The sequence below is a fragment of the Urocitellus parryii genome, chromosome 2, assembly GCF_045843805.1.
Source record: "Urocitellus parryii isolate mUroPar1 chromosome 2, mUroPar1.hap1, whole genome shotgun sequence".
Classification (NCBI taxonomy): Eukaryota; Metazoa; Chordata; class Mammalia; order Rodentia; family Sciuridae; genus Urocitellus; species Urocitellus parryii.
The window spans coordinates 13710575-13734899 of NC_135532.1; the positions used below are offsets into that span (position 1 = coordinate 13710575).

A 24325-nucleotide genomic window follows, 5' to 3' on the forward strand; every position below is an offset into this window, starting at 1 on the left:
ATATTAAACATGTTATTTCTCCTGATTTTTTTCTCCCTTAATTGATCATTCATTCCTCACATTGAAGATTACAATTGGTACAGTGTGATGTCCTCAGTAAATAAGTAGTTCCCCTAAAACCCCACCAATGTTCATTTCTCAGCCACAGCCACCCCTGTCCTGTGTCCACTCCCTGTCTCCTAAGGATGAGGAGGAAGCATGGCATAGAGCCCGGATGCCAGGGTTGGTGGGATGCGGGTCTCTAGAGATGGTCAGTGATTTTGTTGAAAAACAACTGCAGCAACAAAACACGTTACTTAGGATGGAAGCTGCATTCAAACAGAGTTCAAAGACGAGAACCAGCAGTCAGGTGAGGGTCGGCGTGCAACCTCATCTAAGGGCAGAAGCCTCCTTCCCTTTCTCTCTCTTTAAAAGACTAATATTTCCATGACAGAGACAGTATGAAACAGACCAGGTTCAGCAGAACATCCAAGCCATAACTTGGCTTTTCATGTGCATCTCTGTGGGTCCAGCTCCCCAAAGGATCACCTGCAAGGCTGCACAGATCACAGACCCTTTCCTTCGGCCGCTGCTCCTCCTTGACCTTCAAATGTTTTCTATGTAGGATGCATCCCTACCCTACTTCAAGTCACTGGTTGAAAATGTCAAGAAAAAAAATGAACAAGGCAGATAACCTCCAGCTGGATAAAAATGAAGACCAAGAGGAAGCAGATGTCCCAATGCAGCCACCCAGAGCCAGCGGTCCTCTGGATGGCCCAATGTCTCCAACAGATGGTCAGTGCACCTGCTCAAGACCCCCCTCCCGAAAGAGGAGTGGGCAGGGGGTCACCATCTCACCACCTGGCTGTTGTAGTCCTCAGTGACAGTCCCCTCTGCGGCTCCGTCCTCTTTTGGCCACCGGTGGGCCCGATGCTCGCGCTGCAGCCTCCTCTCCTCCCGCCGCTTTTGGCGGTCCCGCTGGTGCTCTAGCTGCTTGGTGTGGTGGTAGCGCTGCTGGAAGAGGTCTCTCGCGTACTCGTAGAGTTGCATGTCCAAGAAGTTGAGCTCCTCAATGCGCTGCCGGGCGCCCTCGTTGATCTCCACGTTGGAAGCCCGCGTGATGTTGAACTGCGTGAAGGGGGAGATGAACTTGAGGTTGAATGTCCTCTCAAAGAGAAACTGAGTCTTCCGCTGGAACTCGGTGAGCCCGAAGAAGGCCATGTTCTTCAGGTTGCTCTTGGCGCTCTGCAACAGGATGGCGTTCCTCTCGCTCTCGTTCATGGAAGTCAAGTTGTAGCAGCCCACCAGGCTGAGGTCGGCCAGCATGCGCACCTGGCGGTTGTTGGCCAGGTTGTAGCTGCAGTCCATAAACTCCCGCAGGCTGACCCCAGACCAGTCGTCCCCAGGGTAGCAGGTGGGCAGCTCGTCGGGGGTGGGGCTCCTTCCATCACACATATGGAGAGAGGTTTTCCACGTGGCCCCCCTCTGGACGTGTTTCCATTCACTCAGGTAACGCGACACGGGATCCCGCAACATTGTGATGTAATAGAAATTCCTGGAAGAAATTAGAGGAAGAGTGTCAGTAGCTGACCACTGAGGTCTGTCTGTCACAGAAGATGTAGAAAGGACCACCTGGAGGAGCAGCCTGAACACCAGGCCTCCAAGCTCTCTTCATGCTCTTAAACCCCATTTTGGCCTTTGTGCTTCCACAGAAGCCAGTCTGATCCCGGTTCCTCCACTCTAGTCCATGGCCTAGAGTGTTGGGTCCACTGCAGAAATATGGGGTCAATCGTGTTAACCCAGAGATCCCCCAGAGGACAAGAGTGGTCCCAGAATGCCCTATGAAGAGCACCAGGCCTGCCCTGACTCTGTGCTTAGTGCTGCAGAGAATCTAGGAACCAAGGTTGGTGCTGGATCAGACAAGGCTGGTGCTGGTTCCTGGCAAGTGGTTACATTGTGCAATGTCCTGAGCAGAAAGCATTACTGTGCAGCCGCGGCCCCAGCCTGGTGCCAGAGGGCCAGACCAAGCCAGGCCATTGGTTCTTGACTCATCCTAGCAAGTGTTTTTTGTAGGAACTTGACAGGAAACACACACACACACACACACACACACACACACATATCTTGACAGAGAATCTGCCAAAGAATGACTTTGGATTGACCTTGAATCCTGTGCTATTTTGTCAAATATCTCTGTTATCAACCAGTTATGGGTATTATTTGCCTAAATCATTCCTATGTGCACTCATCGATAAAGGGTGGGTCTGACTACAGTTAAATCAAAGGCTATCTTAAGGTGCATGAGAAACTAAAAGAACAACGGGAGGGCTAGGAAGTCACTCTGTCCCTCTGTTCTCACAGCTCATCTCCACACTGGATGCAGTCGGACCCAGGGGTCAGGACAGCTTCCATGCTGGAGAGGACTGTTCTGCACACTCTCCAGAAATCACCTCTGTCGGGGAAGAGTTATCGTGGCTTTCAGTGGGATGGTGAAGAGGGAGGAGAAAAAGGAAAACCAGGCCACATTTTCAGGGCACATGTAGCTCATTGGAGAATCTAAAAACAGTGGAAAAGAAGAATTTCTTAATTCCAAAGAAGAGAGCCTAGAGGTGCTTAATAAGCACATGAAGAAAGAACATGGTGTTGAAGATTACATTTAATTTAAAGGAGATCTTTTGCTCAAGTCGTCTAACAGATCACTCCTGGACCCCTTACAAAAACTGCTTTGCAACAGGTGGGGGCAAACATTTTCTAATTTTGTCTTAAATTGCAATGATGAACTTTTTTCTAGATTAAACTCACTGACATGCTTCAATGCCAAATGCTTTCCCCATAGATGAGCACCCAAGATCCATGATGGGGCAAACTTGCTGAATGCCAGGTACCGTTCCAAGACCACGGCAATGCTCTGGGGTGGGGCTTTGTTTTCACTTAGTATTGAATAAACTCAGAACTTGAAGAGATGAAAAAGCTTCCCAAGATGACATTGCCAGTAAGTTACAGAATCTGGACTTAATTAGGTCTGGTTCTCTTCAAAACAACTTTTTTTTTTTGGTTGTTTTTTGGTGTTGGGGGGGGGGATCACAACATCATGAAAAGGAAAACCTCTCATTTTATAGGAAATCTTCACCCTGGTGCTTATTCTACTAAACAGAATGGGGGGGGGGGAATCCCAGAAAAAGTTATGAAAAAATAAATTTAAGGGTAAAAATCTTTAAAATTCTGTTTTTTAAAGGAATTAATAAACTACATTATTGAAAGTTATGCATTTTTCTATATTCTGTTGTTGTGAATGGATAGCCTCATTCCAATAGGAAAGCCAGATAGTTCTGAAATGTGCTAAAGAAACCTCAATATCTTAAGTCACACTAGCGGCCCACTAACTGAGGAGGAGGAAGGCATTGAACCTGCCAAATATGGGCCAATCTTTGCCCTCGCCGTGGCCAATCACCATCCCACAGCACTCTGTTCTCTTTCTGGGTGAAGGAATGATGACTCTATCCGTGGAAGAAAATGTCCTAGCAGGTCAGTAGGGAGAGCAGGGAACGCCTGACACAGCCTCTGGGTTCCGTGAGGGAATGGTGACGGTGAAGTTTGGCTCGGAGTGGATATGACAACTTCTGAACACTAGATGACATTCACCCCGGACCCCGCTGTAGTCCTGTGTCGGGACACCTCCTATTTCAGTTCTACCAGCAGAAACTGGTTTTCATTTCACACAACAATTTGCATAATAAATATAGAAGTACAGTCATGATGAGACCACAAGTCAGTGGGTTAAGGGTGCCAAACACCTCAGGGCAGAAGAACTTAAATTAGAAAGATTGCTGAATCAGGTCAAATTAGACTACAAATGAAAAATTTCCAGCTTTACTGTTAAAATACAAAACACCCTAAACGATGTAAACAGCACCAGTAAAAAATCCAGGGACAATCAAGGAATATGTCTCCATCTTATTGAAGGTATCAAATTTAATATGATCCAGGTTTTTAAAGAACCATTAGAGTTGGAGGCTTTTGGAGATGTGAGTTACAAAGGGTGGTGGCGTGAAGATTTAACTGAATTCTGCTGGGATATGACACAGCTCTGGACTCACTGGGAAAGCTGGCCCTAGAGATTCCAGAAGCTTTGTTGCATTAGAGATCCCACTGAAAGCCACGATAACTCTTCCCCGACAGAGGTGATTTTGGAGAGTGTGCAGAACAGTCCTCTCTAGCATGGAAGCTGTCCTGACCCCTGGGTCCAACTGCATTCAGTGTGGAGATGAGCTGTGAGAACAGAGGGGCAGAGTGACTTCCTAGCCCTCCCACTTTTCCTTCAGTTTCTCATGCATCTGTAAGATAGCCTTTGATTTAACTGTCGTCAGATGCACCCTTTATCAATGAGTGCACATAGGAATGATTTGGGCAAATAATACCCATAACTGGTTGATAACAGAGATATTTGACAAAATAGCGCATGATCTTAGAGCTGAATGAAGTTGGTTTAGGATTGAAATGGTCTTGGATTCAAGTTAAACTTTATTCCATTTAATATTGCCTTCAACCATGCTTAATGAAATCACAGGGTGATGTTTATTAATAAAATAAATCCCCAATGTCTCTGAGTTTTATCAGCCGAAGAAATCAACTTGGAAGTAAAGCTAAATCTGTCACAGAGACATAGAAGTGTACCAGGGGAACATTTATACTGATAAGTATGGAGTTGTCCCATCTCAGGGCCCTGTATCGAGTGGCTAGGAACGTTTGAGAATTGTTTAGTTAAACAGTTTGTTACTTGTGTTTTGTTTTTCCATCCTGCAAAGTAATAAGGATGCAAAATGAGAAAAGTATAAAAATAAACCAAAAGGTTTGAAAGACATGGAAATAACGAAAAAGACAATTGAAAATTTGACTAAATTTACTCATCTCACTTTTTTCCTCTATTTTGATTTGCTTCTTTGCCTTCAGATAGAAAACAACAAAAACAATCAATGACATGATGGGTATCCTTTGACCTTCACTGGTGACAAGAAATGCTTCCCTTCCACGAATCCCCTCCTGCTGTAACTGGGATCTGATATGTCCCCACAGACCCATATGTATAGGCTTGGCCTCAGCTGGAGCTACTGCAAGGTGGTAGGAGCTTCAAGAAATAAGGCCGAAGGGCAGGAAGACAGGTTACTGGGGACATGCTCTTTGAAGCTCTCCAGCTTGTACTTCCTGGCCACCACCAGGTAAGCAGCTTTGCTCCCCAGCACATTCCCCACCAGGATGTACTACCTTACCATGAGGGAGCCCAGAAGGAATTGGGCTAAGTGATCATGGACTTCAACCTCTGAAACTGTGAGCCTAAATAAACCTTCTTCCTTACAAGTTGATTATCTCAGGTATTTTGTCACAGGGACAGAAGGCCGCCAATTCATAAAACATCCCACTCCAGAACAACAGAAATTCTTTCTTCTGCTCCCACAATTACCAATTCAGTTTCTTTTGGAAGTATTTAAAGGATTCTATACCATTGAATTCTGAAACTTGTGTTTTAGGCCTCACTTGTTCAACAGTACAATGGAAGGGAAAAATCAGTTTTAAAATGATAAAACAAAGAACAGAGAGGAAGGAAAGCAATACCCAAGGGTATTGGTGGCCAAAACTAACTAAATAAATAAAATAAAGAATAACCTTCATTGACTCCTTTATTTTTAACTCAATCTCCCAATCCTACATAGGGTATCCCTTACTCATACATTTATCATTTTAGTTAGTCTAAACTCTGCCCAGGTATTAGAAACATAAATAAGTAAAGTATCATTACTCCCTTTAACTATCCATTCATTCATTTGTAACTCTGCAAACATTTGAGTCCCCTCTATTTACAAACACTGGGGCTAGACATGGGAGACACGGAAATTAATAAGACTTTGTCCCCAAAAAGATCTTAGGCATCCAATGATTTTGATAGAGTGAGAAATATGCTAACTACCAAGTTATTGGAAAGTTCTGACAATCTCCTTGGACCAGAGCAATCCCTGAGACATAACTGTGTTTGCCTTAGTGACAGTATTCTGTCCACAGAGCTTCCCTTTGCCATCTACTTCATTGAAAACATGGGTGAATTCATTTAAGAAAGTACAACATGATTGGAGCTCTTTGGAATCATCCATCTGTGGCCATAGGATAATGATGGCAAATTCTTGAATACTCAGATAGATTAGAGAGTGAGGTACTTTTATTACTTAGTAATTATTTTAATTGATCATTACTATGAAGGCCGTCATGGCTTAGTAGAGTTCAAAGAAATGGAGCACACACTTTTCCAGAGGTTGAAGTCCATGATCACTTAGCCCTAATCCTAGTGGTTTAGGACCACTTTTGGCACCCTGCTCTGCTGCAAGGTAAGCACATTGAAGAATTCTAAACACAACCAAGGGCATAACTCACTTTGTAAAGTCCTTGTCTCCTGTATTCCTGAGAACCCTGCTCATCTTTCCTGGACCAGCTCAGGGTGCATCTCCACCACCTCTGACTTTCCAGCTACAGACTTCCTGCACCACTTATCACACTTAGTCACATCCAAGATTTTAGGTTCCTTTGTGATAATTGTACCTGGGTCCTCCTGTCCCACAGCTCCTAGCACAAAGTCCTGCTCACCATTATGTTCAGTGAATCGCTGTGTTAAAAAGTGATAATTACATAAAATAAATGTACCTGAATACCTACAATTAATATGCCTTTCTTATATGCCCCTCCTTTCTCTCTTAAAAATAATCTGATTTTATTTTGTAATGTACAAAATATGAGCAAAGAGTAAAAAGAATCTTCTAATGTATCTGTCATTTGATTGTGATGGTCAATGATACACAGAGACAAAACTTAGGCCAAAATGTCGAACATTTCTCATACAACAGGTAATTAGTAACAATTTATTTATTTTTTAAATATCAAACTTACTGCTTTTCTTCCCAATTGCTTCAAGAATATATTTAACAGTTTATTGTATAATTTTCCCCCTTCTTTAATTAGATAGTGACTTAATCAACACATGCTTATTAAGGGTTTGCAATGTGTAAGGAGCTGCTGTAAGAAATGTGGAGAACATAAGAAAATAAATAAAACACCCTCAAACATTGTTGGTACAGGTGAGGTAGGGTAGAAAAAATATCAATTAGCAAGTTACAGAGGTAAGAAGTGGACAGAGAATTTTTGAGAGAGCTCTCTCACTTAAGGATCAGCAGAGCAGCTGGACTGGGCCAGAAGGTTCATGCTGTGGGTTTCAATTGTTATTTTAACACATGAATGAAAGGCAGGGGGCTTAAGGTAGGGAGGAAGTTGAGACCAAATAGTCCTGGGGAGGAAGTTGAGACCAAATAGTCCTGGGCTCTGAATGCAATTGTGATCTGCTAATAGAGGAAAAGTGTTGATCTAGGGAGATTCAGTTAGCAATAGTTAAAGATAGACTGAAGTAGTCAGAAAACAAGACATTCTGAAACTATGGTTAGAGACTAGCAGGGACAAGCCCAGAACTGTGGGTGTGGATGAGAAGGAAGTGGGGGACAGATTCAAGCCGCATCTCACACCCATCTGTCATTGCTCCCTCCTCCCTCCTTATTGTTGGTCTGCTCTACACCTCTTCTCTCCTTCCCTTCCATCTCATCTTTCTCCGTCAATATCACAAGAGAATAGACAGGAGCTAGAGCAAGTATCTCCATCAGGATGGCGGAATAAGGAGTATAAGTCTCAGGAATCACTTTGCTTGTGGTGATTAAAAACATTCCCTTTTATGAGGCTGTGACTTGCCAATCCAATGAGAACACAAGTGAAAGAATTTTCAAAATGCTAGGCTCTTGGAAGTTTAATGACTATGTTCCTTCCACCACCAGCCTAACCCTTATAAAATCAAGCAGCAAAATTAATATCTCTAGCAATCCACAGTTCTATATATTCATAAAACCCAATCAAGTGGGAACTTCTCCACCTGGCTGTCTCTGACATGCTCAGTGGAAACAATTTCTTCCCTGCTCCCCCAACAAAAACTGAGTCCCTGTGCATTACCTCTATTCTAGCCACCAGGGAATGCTCTCTCATTTGGACAAACTTCACACAATTGGAGAGAGGGAAGTCTACCTTGCTCACCTTTCTTCCCCCAGAACATACTGCACCTGACCTGACACATCATGGTGTCCCGTTGGTCATTGTTTGTGGGGTGAATCAATACCTAAATGATATCAGCCACTGTTTCAGGGATTCTTGGATCTTGTGAAATGTATAGGATAGAATAAATTTCTCGAAATTCCTCTTGCCTTATAGACTTTGAAAAGAGTTTTCTCTGGGTAACCAAGTTTTGTCAAAGCACAGTGACTCTGGAAAGGCACTGTGAGTGATGGTAAGTGGTAGGCTTGGGGGCACCTGGAGAGCAGGAGGCCGCTGGTGCTCACCTTAGGGCTCCTACGAGTGACAGTCCATTAACATTAGAGGTTGTGTGCATTTTGACAAGTGAAACAGCTCCCACCTGCTGTCCTGTGGATGGAATCATTTTCCAAATACTCAGAATAGAATTAATTTCTCGACTCCCTTTAGTGCGGTGTGCTCATTATGGGCTGCCCATTCTTCATTATCTGGGTGGCCCATTATCGGCCCTGCGCTGCTGTATCTGATAGGGAAGCACGTCACTGAGAGCCCAGCAATCAGGCTGCCCTGTGACACCGCAATGAAAGGCCTTTTGTTCAAGCCTTGAAAAGAAATTAGGGAACTTAAGAATGATATTCTAAGCAAAAGGGAAATTGGAAACCTTGATTGTTAAGTATCATAACAAAGAACTTGAGGGGGGCCGACAATGACAATGGTGTGTGTCAGAGCCACTGGTTCCTAGGACAACCAGTACTGTGGGGAGAAAATGGGACAAGCACAGACAGAAGCCCAGCAGCACGGTGTGTAGCAGGCCACCAAGCTGCCCTGGCCTCCCTCACGGTGACTTCCTTCCCAATAGGCCAGAACCACTTAGCCAAGGCATTTTTATCTTACTTGGTGCCCAGAGATCTCGACTCTTCTCAATTGGTAAGCAACAGGTGAGAGGAACGTCCGGGGCTTCCCTCCAAGGCCAGAGCCTCAGCATCTCCTTCCTTACTGCTGACTCTGGTGACTTTAAAGCGTGAGTAGTTTGGATTTAGCTGATTTTGCCTTTTTTTTTAAAACTATTATCTCTCCACCACCCCAGAATGAAATGCAATATATTCTCATTGTTTAAAATGGGGGCATGCAGGACAGTGAAAATGAAGAAAATTAAAATTACCTATAACCACTTCACTCAGATAACTCACAGTTGAACACACACACACACACACACACACACACACACAGTCTATATGCATTTCTTTCTTTTCTAAATTTGAGATCACAATGTACAGTATATTTCTAACCTGTGCTTTCGACTTAAAAATACAGAGTGAATTTTTTTGGTTTTTTTTTTTTTTTACTATTTTTCCATAAGAGTACGATGTTCTTTCTTGAGAGTGTAATATTCTGGTGTGATTTATGGGACTAATCTTCAGTTTTGCACAATCAGGCACATCCTATTGGGGAGGGTTATAGAAAAATTGTGAAGATCATCCTAAGCTGTAAATATTTGTACAAAGAATAAATTCCTAGAAATGGAATTCCTCCCTTTTCAAGAGAATTGTTTCCATTTCATTGTCAAAATGACTACATTTAGTTTCCACCCATGTATCTAACCTCAGACACAGTGGGAGCAGACAGGCCATTCCATGAGGCCTGGCGTCTTTGGGTGCCATGGATATGGATACCTGAAGCCAAAGGAGAGTGGGGAAGACAGGCTCTGCCCACTCCTGGCTGCAGGAGGAAGGTACCCTTTTGGGAACAGGAGTCTGTGAGGGACATTTCAGGACAGTCAGGTTGACATGATGGTAGGAAAACCTATTTCTAAAAAAAAAAGATTTGTTTGTTTTTCATGCAATGAACAGCTGGGATATCCAATGAGAGACTAAATATTTGTGGATCCAACCCCACTCTTCAGAACGGCAGCTATATTAAAACTGACATCTGGATCTGAAAGATGGAGGCCCTCACCTGATTACATTCAGTGCCAGTCCTCAAAGAAATGGCCTCTTGAGAGGCAGTTTGTCTGCAGTGTCTAGGTGTTGGCTAACATTAACTATGAGAAGCCACGGATGATGCTGACCGACCGAGCCAGAGCCAGAGACAGGAGGGTCCTGGATGATACAGGTCATTTCTCAATGATGATCAGTCAACACCTCACTTCCCTAGAGGAAGAAGTTGTATTTATCAATAAGGTAAAATTTTAAATCTTGTCACATCACTGCCTCATATTGACAGGGAACCTCTGAGCCTCAGACTTGCTAAAATGCCATGATTTCTGGGCGGTTGTCACATTTGCTTTCACTTTCCCCCAAGTGGCTGCCGCAAGAATAAATTTCAGGGAATGCATGTTCCAGGGGCTTGTTTTGCTATCTTGCTGAGTACAGCTCCTCCCTGCATAGATTCCACTGTGCCAGGGAGGGTCCTGCTCTCATGCATTATTCAGGGACTTCCGTGATTATTTGGTTCAGAGGAGCCCTTCTTCGTGCTGCGTCACTGGGATTTGGGCACCAGGACATCTCAAGGCGCTCTGCAAAGCAGTGGTTTATGCATGTGTGTATCCACCTGGAGCCTGGAGCCGCCCCGGAGTGAGATAAGGGCCCATTCAGTCTCACTCACAGCTCTAATCCCAGTCCAGCAAAGCAGAACAGCAGATAGTACACTCTGATTGTGTTATCAGGCCCTTCTGTTCACCACGGCTCTCTTCTTAGCTAATTTCTCAGGCACTGCTTCTAGGGAATGTGAGAATTACACACAGTCACACAGTAGAAACGACGAGGTGTTCCTGTGGCAATTGTTTAGCACTGGCCAATTTGGAAAGGAAAAGCAGTAAATCAGGATATTTAAGAGCAAAACAATGTTTAGAGCTACATTGGACAGCTTTGATGCAATTTCCCAAAACATCACAAGAATTAAAAAAAAAAATCATCCCTGTCTAGATTTTGCCATCTTCTTACATTAAGGATTCTTCTGTTTTAGGATTTTGCTATCCGAACTATGCAATCGTTTTAGCATATTAAACAAAATTCCTGAGAAGTTCCAACCTGATTCCACCCCTTGGGATCCCACAAAGATGAAAATCCCAGAGGCCACCTAGATGATGACTAGGGAGAAAGCTAATTGAAAATAGGGAAAATTCCATTTGAAATGAAAATTGACATTAATAGTAATGGTAATGGTCAACGTTTATTGAGTGCCCACTATGGTCAACATTTATTGAGGGCCTACTATGCCCAAGTTTAGTGCTAGGTAATATTCTCTTGCATTGACCAATTTAGTCATCAAAACAACCCCGTGAGCTTCCTAGGGTTTAGATGACTGTGATTTAGATTAGGGTTTAGATGTTTGTGACATCTTGTCAAAGTCAGGCTGTCTTGGAGATGCAGATTCTGATTTAATGGCCCCACCTTTTTTCAACTTAAGCTCGAGAGACCAAAGGAGCATCTCAGGGTGAAGAACTTGTGTTTACCTGTGAGTAGGCAGCAGCAGATGACAGAGGGGCAGTACACTGCACACACAGAGTGGACGGGAAGCAGGAGGCATAGAGGGCTTCCATCTTACCTCAGCATAAAGAGCACATGGCTCCAGAGGGTCCTCAACATATTTATGGCTTAGAAGAAGCCATAGAAGCAATTTCCCTCAACTCGGCACACTCACAAAACATGAAACAAATTTACACAGGAGGAAAGGGTATTGGAGACAAGGGGGAATTGCAGTTGGATTTGCTTTTAATGCTCCCAAGGAATCTAGAAGCAGAATGCTGTAGTAGTCTCAGAACAATAAAGGATGGTTGAAAATAGCTATGCAAGAGAATTCAGATAAAGCCAAAGCTCATGCAATGCTATAATTTTCTTTTTGGCTTTAAAGTCGGTCTTTTTAATTTTTTTTTTTTTTTTTTTTTGGTACAAAATGCTATAAAGACTCAGAACAGTGTTCAAAGAAGCTTGCTGGATCCAGAAGTTGTCTGTTCCAAATCTTTTATTCGGAGAGAGAAAATTCAAGGCAAGTTCAAGTTAAGCTACTCATTTGTACAGAGCATGAGTGCATAATTTCATGCCTATTGGAAACTTCAGTTAAGATGCAGTGAAAAGAAAATAGACTTCAAGGCGGAAAAGACCTGTGTTCCAATTTTAGGCCCACTTCCTTTCCAGTGTGAATTGGTTAGCTCATACCCCCTCTGGAAGCCTTAGTTTTCATCTTATTTATTTGCCAGGGTATAAATGTTAACTTCATAGAGTTGTGGCAAAGATTGAATCAAATAAGGAATGTGAAGGGCCCAGTGGTAGCTGACACCTACCAGGTCCTCAGCATAGGTGCACTGTATGCTCAATATCCCCCCATTCTCCTCCAACACTGGAGCCTCAAAATCTGCCCAAACCCAGTGAACTGGGGATATTAAATAGGCTGTGCTGGTGATAAAAAAAGCCTGTGGTGCTTGGCATTCGTATAATGATCTTACAGCTTTCAGAAATACTTCCCTCGTCCATTATCATTTTATCTCACTATGTGATCCTGTCAGGGGTAGCAATGGAAATCTTTTTCTTCTGGCTTTCCAGATGAGGAAACTGATGCTCAAAGGTATAAAAGGATTTCCCCAAGGGCAACGAGTAAGGAGCCACAGAGCAGGACTTCTCTTTTCCTTCTTTGCCTCCTGTGATAGGTTTAGTTTGTCTGTTTAAAGATACTTGCTGAAGAAGCCAGATTCAGAAAGTCAAGGGTCATGTTTTCTCTTATATGTGGAAGCTACAGAGAAAAAAGGAATTAAAAAGGAACCTTATGAGGAAAATAGAAGGGAGATCAGTGGAGTAGAGGACAAAGAGGGTGTGCTGGGAGGGAAAGGGGGTACTAGGGAATGAAACTGAGCAGATTATGTTCTGTGCACATATAAATAGATCACAATGAACCCCACTTTTATGTATAACTATACTGTACCAATAAAAAAATAAAGTGCTTGTTGATTATGCAATTCATGCCAAGTACTCTATTAGGTTATTGAGATATAATATGCCCAAGACGGCTTGACGTTAAGGAGCTGACCCTGTCATCTGTGACTACCCCTAGTCATTTACTTTTGTTCTAATCTGGTTAAGAGTTTAAAGAAAAAACATGAAATTAGCAGTTTGTTCTTCAAGTTTGGAGGTTTCAATAATATATATATGTGCTGAGAGCCATTAGCCAAGTAGGTATGACAATTTCCTTGCCAGCGTACCCCATGTTGCTTAGAGGAAGGACTCTCCATTGTGGAAATGGGCTTGCCTTTGGACCCAGGTCATTTGCAGTGACATTGCATGTATGCTTGAGTAAGGTGACCTTGCTCAAGGACCAGAGCGGATCCAGGTTTAGGGCCTGCTGGGATTAGGGAGTATCCCGCTCCTTGGGTTTAGGGCGGTTCCAGGTTTAAGGTGTACCCTGCTGGGAATAGGGCGTATCCTGCTGATTAGAGCCTGGTGGAGTACGTGGATTTTGCCCAGAACGTGATTTTTCCGCGGAACTTGTGTAGAGTGCCAGTGTGAGTTTGGAAATAAAGAATTACTGTTTGAATCTACAAGGTGTGTGGTGGCTCGTAATTTTGTGCCCAGCCAGACTGCGACATATATGTATATAAAATTATATACAGATACAACCCTTGTAGTCTTTTATCCATAATATTTGGATTTTTTTGTTTTTGTTGTTTTTGGCAGAGCTTGGGAATGAACGCAGGATTTCGTGCATGCTAGGAAAGTACTCTAACACTAAGCTACTTCCTCAGCCCCTTTCATGCATATTCTTAAAAGAATTTGCATGTTTCACAAACTCCATATCAAAAAAGACCAGGATGGATGGTGTCAGAGCTTGAACATGTCTGTAGTTCCTAAGGAAGGAAGCAATTGCTGCTCAGCGTCTTGCGTTGGCCAGCATTATCCGGGCACCTCAGCTGCCACCATCACACCCCCCATGCTGTGTAGCCGAGGTCTGTGCTGATCACACCTTGTGTGGATGACAACATAGGCCAGACGCCATCTTTAATGTCCCTGTGTTCTCTGTGGGGCCAAAGTCAGGTGTTTCTCTCTCATTTTCCCTTCTCTTTTTCTTCTTCATTTCCGATCTATGAACCACAGGCAGGGCTAGTAATTCATTTGTGACTAGATGCCAGCGTTACTCCACAAATGAATCTAGGGGAAACCAAATTACCCTGGAAGTAGTACGGAGTCCTAATCAGGTTCTCTCCAAAATCCATTTATTCACAAGAATTAGCATGAGGTGTTCCAGAAGCCCCGCTCACCACACGGACCCTCAATGGGAGCTTTCAGCTGCAGCAGGCTCAAAAGCCCTATTGTAATTCTGTCTAATTAATAAAGCAATGGCAGAAATCTAAACAAAAAAAAATGCATGATCATTGAAATCTCCCAGCAAAAAAATCAATCGGCTCTGTCTCAGAGTCGCCTTGAGTGCTTCTTTCATCAATTCAAGTGTGAGGCACAGTGACCTTAAGTTGCAAATATTTTTCTTCAGGCATGATTGAAGCATCAGAGAGGTAATAGGTTTCAACATTTGTTTCTTAAAGATTTTAAAACACTCAAATGAGGACACTTACTTTCCCACTCTCCTCTGCTATATGTAAATCTGAGAAAATAATCTGTCAGACTTTTAAGATAAACGTAGCTTGGGGCTTCAAGAAGTGACTTTTACATTTGTGCAATCAATACATGGATTAAAAATAAAGGAAGGAATCCCTTAAGAGGCAAAATAATGTGACTGCAATTCTCTTGCTTTGTGAATTTCCCTAAAAATGATCCTTTGCATTGATGATTTCTCTACGTGATAATCAGAAGGAAAAAAAAAAGTCTCTGGTCCTTTTAAAATTGACACCTGCTACTATCTCTGCATCCTTCATTGAAATGGGTGTATTATGTTTATGCTTCTCTAAACGAAAAACAATTTAAAGGCATAAAGCAAGCAAAAGAATGTAATGAAAAGGGGGGTGGTGGTGGATATCAATAAAAAGACAACAAAACACTTCAAAGCTTTTCACTGGTTTTCCGTTTAGGCAGCTGTAGCCACAAGGGGGCTCTCGAATCTTCCCAAACACAGTTAAGTGCTGAGAGCTATTTTTCTAGTAATTAATTTCCACAAATCAATATTACCCATTAATGTACATTCCAGAGACACGCTACAGACTTCTGACACTTTACACCCAAGTTAAAGAGAGAGTTTCGTATAAAAATTCAAGGGGCTCACAGTGATTGTAAGTCAAAACCGAAATTAGTTGCACCTGTGATTTTCTGTGTCTGCTCTAGCATAAAAATCCCAACGCTGCAGATTTCATCAAAGGTTAAAACTGAATTCGAAGCTCTGTGTATATAATGAAGCATGTTGACCTCCAATGACTTTAAAGGCTCTCCTCCTTCTCTGCCACATCATGTACCCCCAAACAGCCTCGGAGGGTTACATAGCAGTTAAAAGGCAATGACCCTTTCCTAGGGGGGTGGGAATTTGGAGAGCCATTAGTTCTGGAGGCATTGGACTCCCGCTGAAAGCCTGATGGTGCTGATGGCATTACAGTCTGCACCACAAAAGATACTTCCGTGCAAGAGGCTGTTTTAATTTTCTGTTCAAGCCACAAGATTAGGGACAGAGTCTAGTGCTATACTCAGGCAGAATTGGAGCAAATCAGGAAAGACTGGAAATGCAGGCCCAGTACAAGAGAGAGCACCACTTATGACCTCTGCACAGGGAAAATCTAGGAACAGAAGTGTTCCAAACACATCCTACTAGAGTGGTTAAAATACCAAGTGCAGAAAGATCCTCTGAGCTTTGACTGGATTTTTTTTTTTTTTTGTGACTTCCATTTGGGTGAAATAGTCCCAAAGAAGAGTCAGCATGGGTAACAGTTCTGCTGCTATGACATGAGAGTGCTTCTGGGGCATTGGGTACATGAACCTTCTCCTTCTATATGGCTTGCGCTCTTGGAACCGGGACCCACCCAGAGGGTGAAGACATGAAGGGACAGTGAGTGGGAGCAGCACAGTTGTCCTTCATGGTCAGGGTCTCCACAGGTCATGACCTGATATGCATTTGTTTCTTGAAATTGAGAATCATCACTGTAGAGCAATCCCTGGTTCAGGAAGGCAGTGTTCCTTCTCAGACTCAGGCCCCCATTGTTTGGCAGGTGCCCCCAGAATAAATTAAACTAAGCCTTGATGTAAACTGCACAGATTTTCAGCTAATACTTTTTGGAGTTAGTGGCTCCTCGAGTTGAATTCATGGTTGCAATAGCAGTAGCCTCTCGGTTTACCTATCACTTGTCTTCTGAATTTCAAAAGGTGCCTCCTAGGCTTACGAGAACGTGCCTGTCTTAGTTCTTCCAGGTCTTCCCATATGTCCTTCAAAGCCTTCCTCTTCATCACTCTGAAGGTCGCTTTTGTGCTTTCCCATAGCTACGCCAGAATCTGTCATTCAAGCACTGATTTTGACTTTCTAAAAGGAGTTGCTTGTTAGATCACTCCAGCCACGACCTGGAGATTAAGTCTCCTCTAGGGCCATGTGTACAGATGAGGACCCTCAACTCTCCTGCCTCAGAGCTCTGCCCCTCCAGAGGGACAGCTGGGACTTGAGAGGGGCCAGCATCCAGCAGGCAGAATCAGTCAGCTCATGACATTTTGCTTTTGGACAAAGCATGTGTAGTCAAGTTTCTTTGTTTGAAATGCGTTTTGGCCTTAAAAAATAACTATCCTTGATCTCCCATTGAGAGGTGTCATGGGTTGAATGTATTCCCCCAGAGTAACTGTGAGTATTTGTAAATTCAACCTTGGCTGGAAGTAACATTTTTTGCAGATAAATTGAGTTAAAATGAGGTCATTAGAGCAAGCCTTATTCTAGTATGGCTGGTGTCCTTACAAAGAGAGAAAATTTGGACACAGGCACATAAACATGGAGAGCTATAAGACAAAGTGTGCCTGAGGCTTCTAGAAGCTGGGAAGCTTCTCCCTCATGGTCCTCAGAGGGACCAGCCCTACTTAGGCTTTGAGTTTGCTCTTCCAGAGTCCAGACTGCAAGAGAATGGGTTTCTATTGTTTAAGTCACCCAGTTTATGGGACTTTTTTTTGCAGCAGCCTTAGAAAACTATGACAAGAGAACTTTTTGTTGGAAAAAAACATAATGGCAGAGAAAAGCAGAACTAATTACCCACCTTGAACAGCCTCATCTTTATCTACAAATATGAAGAGATCCATTAAGAGTTACTAAACATTTGGGAGGGATGAATAAACAGAATAACTGTATGGAAGAAGTAGGTGATTTAAGGAATCCAAGAGAACTTTTAAAATATGACTATCAGGAGACATTAATATATCTATTAAACAAAAATAGGATACTAAGGAAAAGGACAAGAAGGAGTTCTTAGAAATTAATTTACATTCATACGTGCATATATGTAATAAGCCTGAAAAAAAAGTCAGCAGATGAGATAAAGGATGGGGTCCAGGCCACCTTACAGATATGAAGAAAGGGTAAGGAGACAGAGAATGTTGAGAAATTAATTTAAGGGATGGAGAGATGGATTCTATCGATTTTACTACTCATCCAGAAAAAAAATCCTGATAGAAAATAAAGAGAAAAAAGAAACTAGAAAGGAAGAAATAAAAATAAGTACCAAGTAAGCCTGAAGAAACTCTGTGCATTCAAATTGAAAAGGTTTGGGAATTCAAGGAATGTGAATGAAATTTTAGAACCCCAAAGGAGAAGATCCAAAATCTTCTAGAGGGAGGGACCTGATGCTAATTCACATTAAGGGGTGGGGGTCAGGGGGCACTGAGGAAGAATAGTGTTACCTTAGATTAGGTACAGGGAAGTGATGGGAGGGGAGGGGAGGGGATGTGGAGACAGGAAGGAGAGTAGAATGAAACAGACATTATTACTTTAAGTATATATGTGACTGCATGACCAATACGATTCTGCAACATGTACACACAGAAAAAAGAGAAATTATATCCCATCTATGTATGATATATCAAATTGCATAAATGCATTGGACTGACTGTCAGGTATAACTAATTAAAACAAATTTAAAGAAATTTAAAAAGCCCAAATGGCCAACGATTTTCTCATCAGAACTTTGAAGTACAGAAACAACGTATCAGTGGCTTCCAACTTTCCAGGGAAAATAATTTTAAATATTGAATTTTATGCTTAGGCAAATTATTGATCAAGAGTAAAGGTAAAATAAAAACAATGATGTGCTCAAATATTTTACTTCCTCTACACTTTCTGTGGTAAAAGGTGATTGTATTGAAAAAATATCTTAACATAAATTTAAAAAGATCTATGGAAATGGTGGGATCTAAGACCCTGGAATTAACCTAGTCGGCAAGGAAAAGATTTAAACAGATGGCAACTCAGATATCTTTAAGAAAAATACACATGGGAGAAAATTATTTTCCTTTCAACAAACACCAAAATTCACAGATTGAATGTTTTCAATAACAAAAGAGGCAGAGAATCTTTCTCTACATAAGGTAAAAACAAAGACAATTAGCAACTCTAAGGAAAATAAAAAGCTGAAAGAGAAAGTTACAACTAGATGTGAAGCAACCAATAATTAAACATGATATTCTTTTAAATTTTAAGGACTAGATGGGGTACAGGAAAGCACAGTCCATTAACCTTGCAAGAGTTAAAGGAATCCTTGTACATCCCCCGCCCCTCTTTTTTTTAGATACCGGGGAATGAATTCAGGAACACTAGACCACTGAGCCACATCCCCAGCCCTATTTTGTATTTTATTTAAAAACAGGGTCTCACTGAGTTGCTTAGCGCCTTGCTTTTGTAGAAGCTGGCTTTGAACTCAGGATCCTCCTTCCTCAGCCTCCCGAGCTGCACTACCACACCCAATTTTTTACATTCCCTTCTAATCACACTGCTTGTGAATAGTGACATGATCACATTATATGTGTTATTTACTGGATTTTTATTGTTTAATTTTTAGAATCCTCCTAGAGAACAAAATCAGAAATTGTTCTACAATTTTTATACCTGACCTACGTTGAAGTCCAGATGTAAATGTCAGAAAGCCTTAGATTGAAGGTAAGACCAACACTCGTGGAGCTACACTGAGTAGAGGGAGAAGCTAGATGCACTTGAACTAACTCCCTTGTTTTTTGCAGTGGAGGATCAAGAGATCTCTGGGTGGTAGAGAAGGAAATGACAAATACTTCTTGGTCCTGCACAGCAGAGGCAGGAGAAGCAGCAGCAGATCGGGAAAGGGCTGTGGCCCAGGGGCCTCGCTCCTTATTGCGCCGTGAGGACACAAGTGCCGGTGCATGGGTGGCTGTAGCCTTCTTGGGAAGGGGAGTGGCATGTCCATGGCTTTTAGCACCCTTCCATTCAGTCCCCATTGCATTCTGTGGCATGGATTCTCTTAAAGTTGGATATAGAGTTCATACCGAACTCTTTTTCTGTGCTTTTAACATTTGCCTTCCTATTTTTGCTTTTATTCCTTTTTGTCAGATCCTAAGATAGCTGTGGGGTTGGTAAACCTGCACTTATGCTACCATCTTTCTGGAAGTAAATTGCAAAATTGATCTTGATACCCAACTGTCTCAGAAGCAAGGGCTTTAAATATAGTTCCTCTACCAGACCAGAAATAAAATTAGAGAGGAGGCAGAGCTAATCTCCTTGGTAGTGGGTTCAGAGCAGAGCAGCAGAAGGAGGCAGGACCTGTGACCACCCAGTCCCCAGGAACTGTAATGATAGGAACCTAATAACCCCAACCAGATTCCCTTGAATTTAAACCTGCAAGAATCGCCAGAGACAGGGATCTTTTTAGCAACTCCTACGTTAGATATCAAAGATGGGTCCGCGCTGTCTGAGACAAAGGTAACTTCTTACATCCAGAAGAGGAAAAGATACCATAACTGACAATTTTATAATGAGCAGAGCTTCACCTAAGGATGTCCCAGAGTTAGAAGAATAAAAGGTAACTGTTAGCCAGCTAATGACTGGTAACAGGCAAGCAGCCTTTCCATGCAGACCTGCGTCTTCAGGTGCCAGTGAGGAGGAGAACCATGTTGAAAGGTTACCAGAGCCAAGTTTAGAATTCTTTTTAGGGGAAGGTTTCTGCTCAGTAACACATCTACCTTGGTGTCTGTTTTTACACAGAAGCTCTAGGCTTAGCACAGAGGGGCTGGGGCCAGATTAAAATGAGGAATCAACTACTTCCTACAGAAGTGAACTTGTATTTGGAGGAAAGGGAAATACAAAGACAAAGTTCAAGAAAGAAACAGAGAATGGCAGGCCACACTTAAGAGGGAAGGCATCTGAGGATATATTGGATTCTAGTGCCAGATGACTGAGAGATCTGAAGAATAAGGATGGCTCATATTAACTTTTCAACTAACTTCTGTGTGATTCTGTCATGTGAGCCCCCTCAGCCACCCCTCACCATCAGTAAAATTTGCTAGACAAATGTCCTGTAGGGGGGTAGATTGAAGCTATGAAGCCGTGCCAGCGTAAGGATGCCTCTGAACTTGTGTCTGAATCAAGGTGACCAGGAAAAGCTATATGCCTCATCCCAGCTAACCCCAGATCCTAACCAGTTATACCACCCAGCCCATCTGGAAGACCCCAGACTCATGTCCCAAACACTCTTTGCCCAAGATTGTCCCTTTACCTAATCTGTTCTGGGCACATAATTTCCAATCTAATAGCAATGGGTTGTAGCCTAGCTGTGACATGGGCTGGGCTTAAGAGCCAGGTTATTGCTGGTTCTTTCACGCTTCTACCTTTGATTTCAAGCCTTGATATTCTTCCCGTGTTAAAAAAGAACTTCTTTTAGTACCAAAAGACTAAGTTACAAAGGGAGGTACAAACAGTTATTTATTATACATGCTTCACTTTCTAATTTGTTTTTAATGAAGTTTTCTGTTCATGTTTTTTTTATTCATTAATTCATCCAAAAAATTCTTAAATGCCTACCATGTTGCAGCCACTGGAGGTTCTACTCTATGAAATAATTCCACCTTTTTGTACTTGGTAATAAATACATTTGCTTCCCAATATAGCAAAAATTGAGTAATATTAAGCTCTTCTTTGATATTCTTTTCACCAATAACTACATTTTTTTCTATTTACATAGAACTCAAGGCATTTATTGAACATTTTCCAAAGATTTCTTTTTAACACTCTAGCCAAGTGGATGAAAAAGAATTGTTATTCTGATTCAAAGATGACTCAGGAACAGGGCCCAAATCCTATCAGGAGTCAAAAGCCCTTTAAAAATAGGACCATTTCTTCTTGGTCCTCCCTGCCTGATGGTGCCTTATCGCTTCCTGGCTGACGCTGAATGGATATTTCCTTTGCAGCCCTGAGGTAAGTAACAAGAATGGCTTTTCATTTCTGCTGTTGCTCTTACACCAGGAAAAATGTTCATTTTACTTCATTAACAAGAAAAGACTCACAGCGTCTAGGGGCTGGTGCTGCTGCCTGCAGAACATTGTTTCCTGGTCTCTTGTCCTGAACAGCCCTGATGGGGCCGGGAGGTCCCTAGAGAGCTTGCTGTGGGATGACCGTCACTATTAGTGTTAGTGTATTGTCTGCAGCTCATCAGCCTATAATCAAGACCACTGGAAAACTTAAACTATAATTTCTTATTTTTTATTAACACAGGAAAAATTGCTAAGCCTTTGGCTACATCTGTTGGTGTTTGTTGGTTTGTCGTGTTGTGGACAGTGTCCCCTCAGGTAAAGCCATGCAGGTCCCCCTGCCCCTCAACACACACCCAAGCTCTAGGTCAGCAGCAGAGGCCCCGCACTGGGTGATTCCTTCTTCCCCTCCATGATCAACTTAACTAGAAATTCTTGTGGAACATGGTTCTGAGACTTGCCCATTAGCCAGGAGCCCGGCTTCGACACCACCAACTTGGACGAATGATTTAACCCTCCCGGAGCTTTACCACCCTTGCCTCTAATTAGAGACCAAAACAGCACCATCCTCCAAGGGTTTCCTGGAAGGATTCCATGAGTCAGGACATGGAAGGGTCAGCACAGAGATCCTGCTGTGAGCCCTTCATAAAGGTCTGTTCATTCTCCTCAGAGTTCTGTGGCCCTAACAACACATGTAACAGCCCCCCAAATGCGGGTATGGAGCGCCTCAACCTGGTGAGGGGAGGAAATGGGCCTGCTTCCTCCTGCGCTCCTCCTTCCCTTTGCCTCCCTCCCTGACTGAAGGGCGGAGAAGGGATTTCTAATCACGTTGGTTAAATCCCAGAACAAAATGGAGCCAGTCAGCCCTAGGAGGGCTACTGGACCTTTAAACCAGCCACCGTTGTGGGACCACCCTGTTTCTTCTGTCATACTGCAGAGCCAGGGCGCCTTGCTGTAGCCCCCAGGTACGAACCACATTTTCCAAATCAGCTCTTACCTGGTTCCAATCTTGGAGGGTTTGGGATGCTGACTTTGAGTCTATTTGGCACTTTTACCCTTGGCCAAGGTTCTGTCAGCTTTTTCACTACTGTGACTAAAAGACCCGGCAAGGACAGTTTTAGAGGAGGAAGAGTTTATTTGGGGGCTCGCGGTTTCAGAGGTCTCCATCCAGAGACTTCTGGCTTCATCTTCAGGGCTCCAGTAGCGAAGAAGGACATGGTGGAAGAGTGTGGTGGAGGGAAGTGGCTCAATGAGGATCACGAAGCAGAGACAGACTTCACTCGCCAGATCCAAAACAGATACCCCAAAGGCATGTCCTCCAGTGACCACCTCCTCCAGCCACACCCTACTGGCCTTCAGTCACCACTCAGTTAATCCCATCAGGGGATTAATTCACTGATTGGGTTAAGACTCTCACAACTCAATTATTTCTCCTCTGAACTTTCTTGCATTGTCACACTTTGAGTGCGCTTTTGGGAGATGCCTGTGTTAGGTGCAGGACAGGCTGAGTAAGCTGTCTGCAGGACATGCCAAACAAAGTTAGCTGTAGAATGACCTGGCCACTCAAACCCTCTGGCTCTTTATCACCTGTTTGCTTCAAGCCCAAACGTCCCAGCCCCCGCTCAAGGCTGAGCGCTTCGCTCCCCTGCTCAAGGCCGAACACTCAACCTGACACTCAAGGCCAAACACTTAACCCCCTTGTGTACCAACAAGGCAGCTTGCAGACCCAGAGACCCCATTAGATTTGGGCTATAAAAACTCCCTCCTGCTGGGTCTCTCTCTCTTCTCTCTTGCTCTCTCTGTCTCCTTTGCATGAGTGCTCTTTTCTCTTCTCTTCTCTTCTCTTCTCTTCTCTTCTCTTCTCTTCTCTTCTCTTCTCTTCTCTTCTTTCTCTCTCTCTCTCTCTCTCTCTCTCTCTCTCTCTCTCTCTCTCTCTCTCTCTCTCCTTCTCTTTCTCTCTCTTCTCTTCTGTTTCACTGCTGTAATAAAGATCTCTTGGTTGCTCCGAGTGTTGTGGTCACTTTCCTTTCAGCCTGTCATTCAAACCATAACAGCCAGGAACCCCAATGTGAGCATGCTAGTGTGCTCATCCTAAGAGGATCAAAATCTACTCCAAATGCCCAGCCCCAGGCACTGTGTCAAAGTCTATGGATTCATAAGCGTGTATAAGCCCTGTAAGCCTGAGGGAGGAAGGTGTCAATATCTTCACCTTTCAAGGGACCAAACAGGTTATGGATCTTGTCACAGAGCTAATATATGGAAATCCAGCTCTCTCCTACTGCAAAGCCAGTGTCCATAAGTCTCACGCAGCACCATCTTAAATGTGGAGGAATTGTGGTAAGTGGCAGCAATCCCCCAACTAATAAAACACAAGCCCTGGCGTCATGGAGCTTGTGGTCAAGATGGGAACTCAGAGACAGCACCAGGTGTGGCCTGTACATCATCTGAGCAACTTCGTAATGAGTTAAGTTCCCAACCCTCTGCTGCACCAGACTTGCTGATTCATGGACCCACAGTTTCTGCATTTTCAAATGTATCTCCAGATTGCTCTTAAAGTAATTAAAAGTTAAAAACTAGTAGTTTCAAATTTAAAAGTGGAAAACAAGACAGGATATGAAATGGCATATTTTTAGGAAATCCTTTAAAACATTCATCCATAAGAGTGTTCCTTTTGCCAAACTTATCTTTCTAAATTCTTTGCCTGACTCTTTTCTGGGGTTGCTTAAATTCACCAAACATAACTCTCAGTTAGGAGAGTCATGTTAGCATCGGATTACAATAAAGATTTTATTACTAGACTTCACTTTTTAAAAAAGAATACATTATTACAGGGCTAACAAGAACCGTAACTCAGGCAT

At 42.9% G+C, this 24325-nt stretch overlaps 1 protein-coding gene across 1 annotated transcript in view; it reads right to left on the reverse strand.

Annotated features, from left to right (window-relative positions):
* Positions 1-825: 825 nt before the first annotated feature.
* Hs6st3 (heparan sulfate 6-O-sulfotransferase 3) overlaps positions 826-24325 on the reverse strand; it is a 639394-nt gene continuing 615894 nt past the window's right edge. The window contains exon 2 of the mRNA XM_026400285.2: positions 826-1534. Within this exon, the coding sequence (XP_026256070.1) occupies positions 826-1534 (709 nt within the window). The remainder of the gene's footprint in view (positions 1535-24325) is intronic.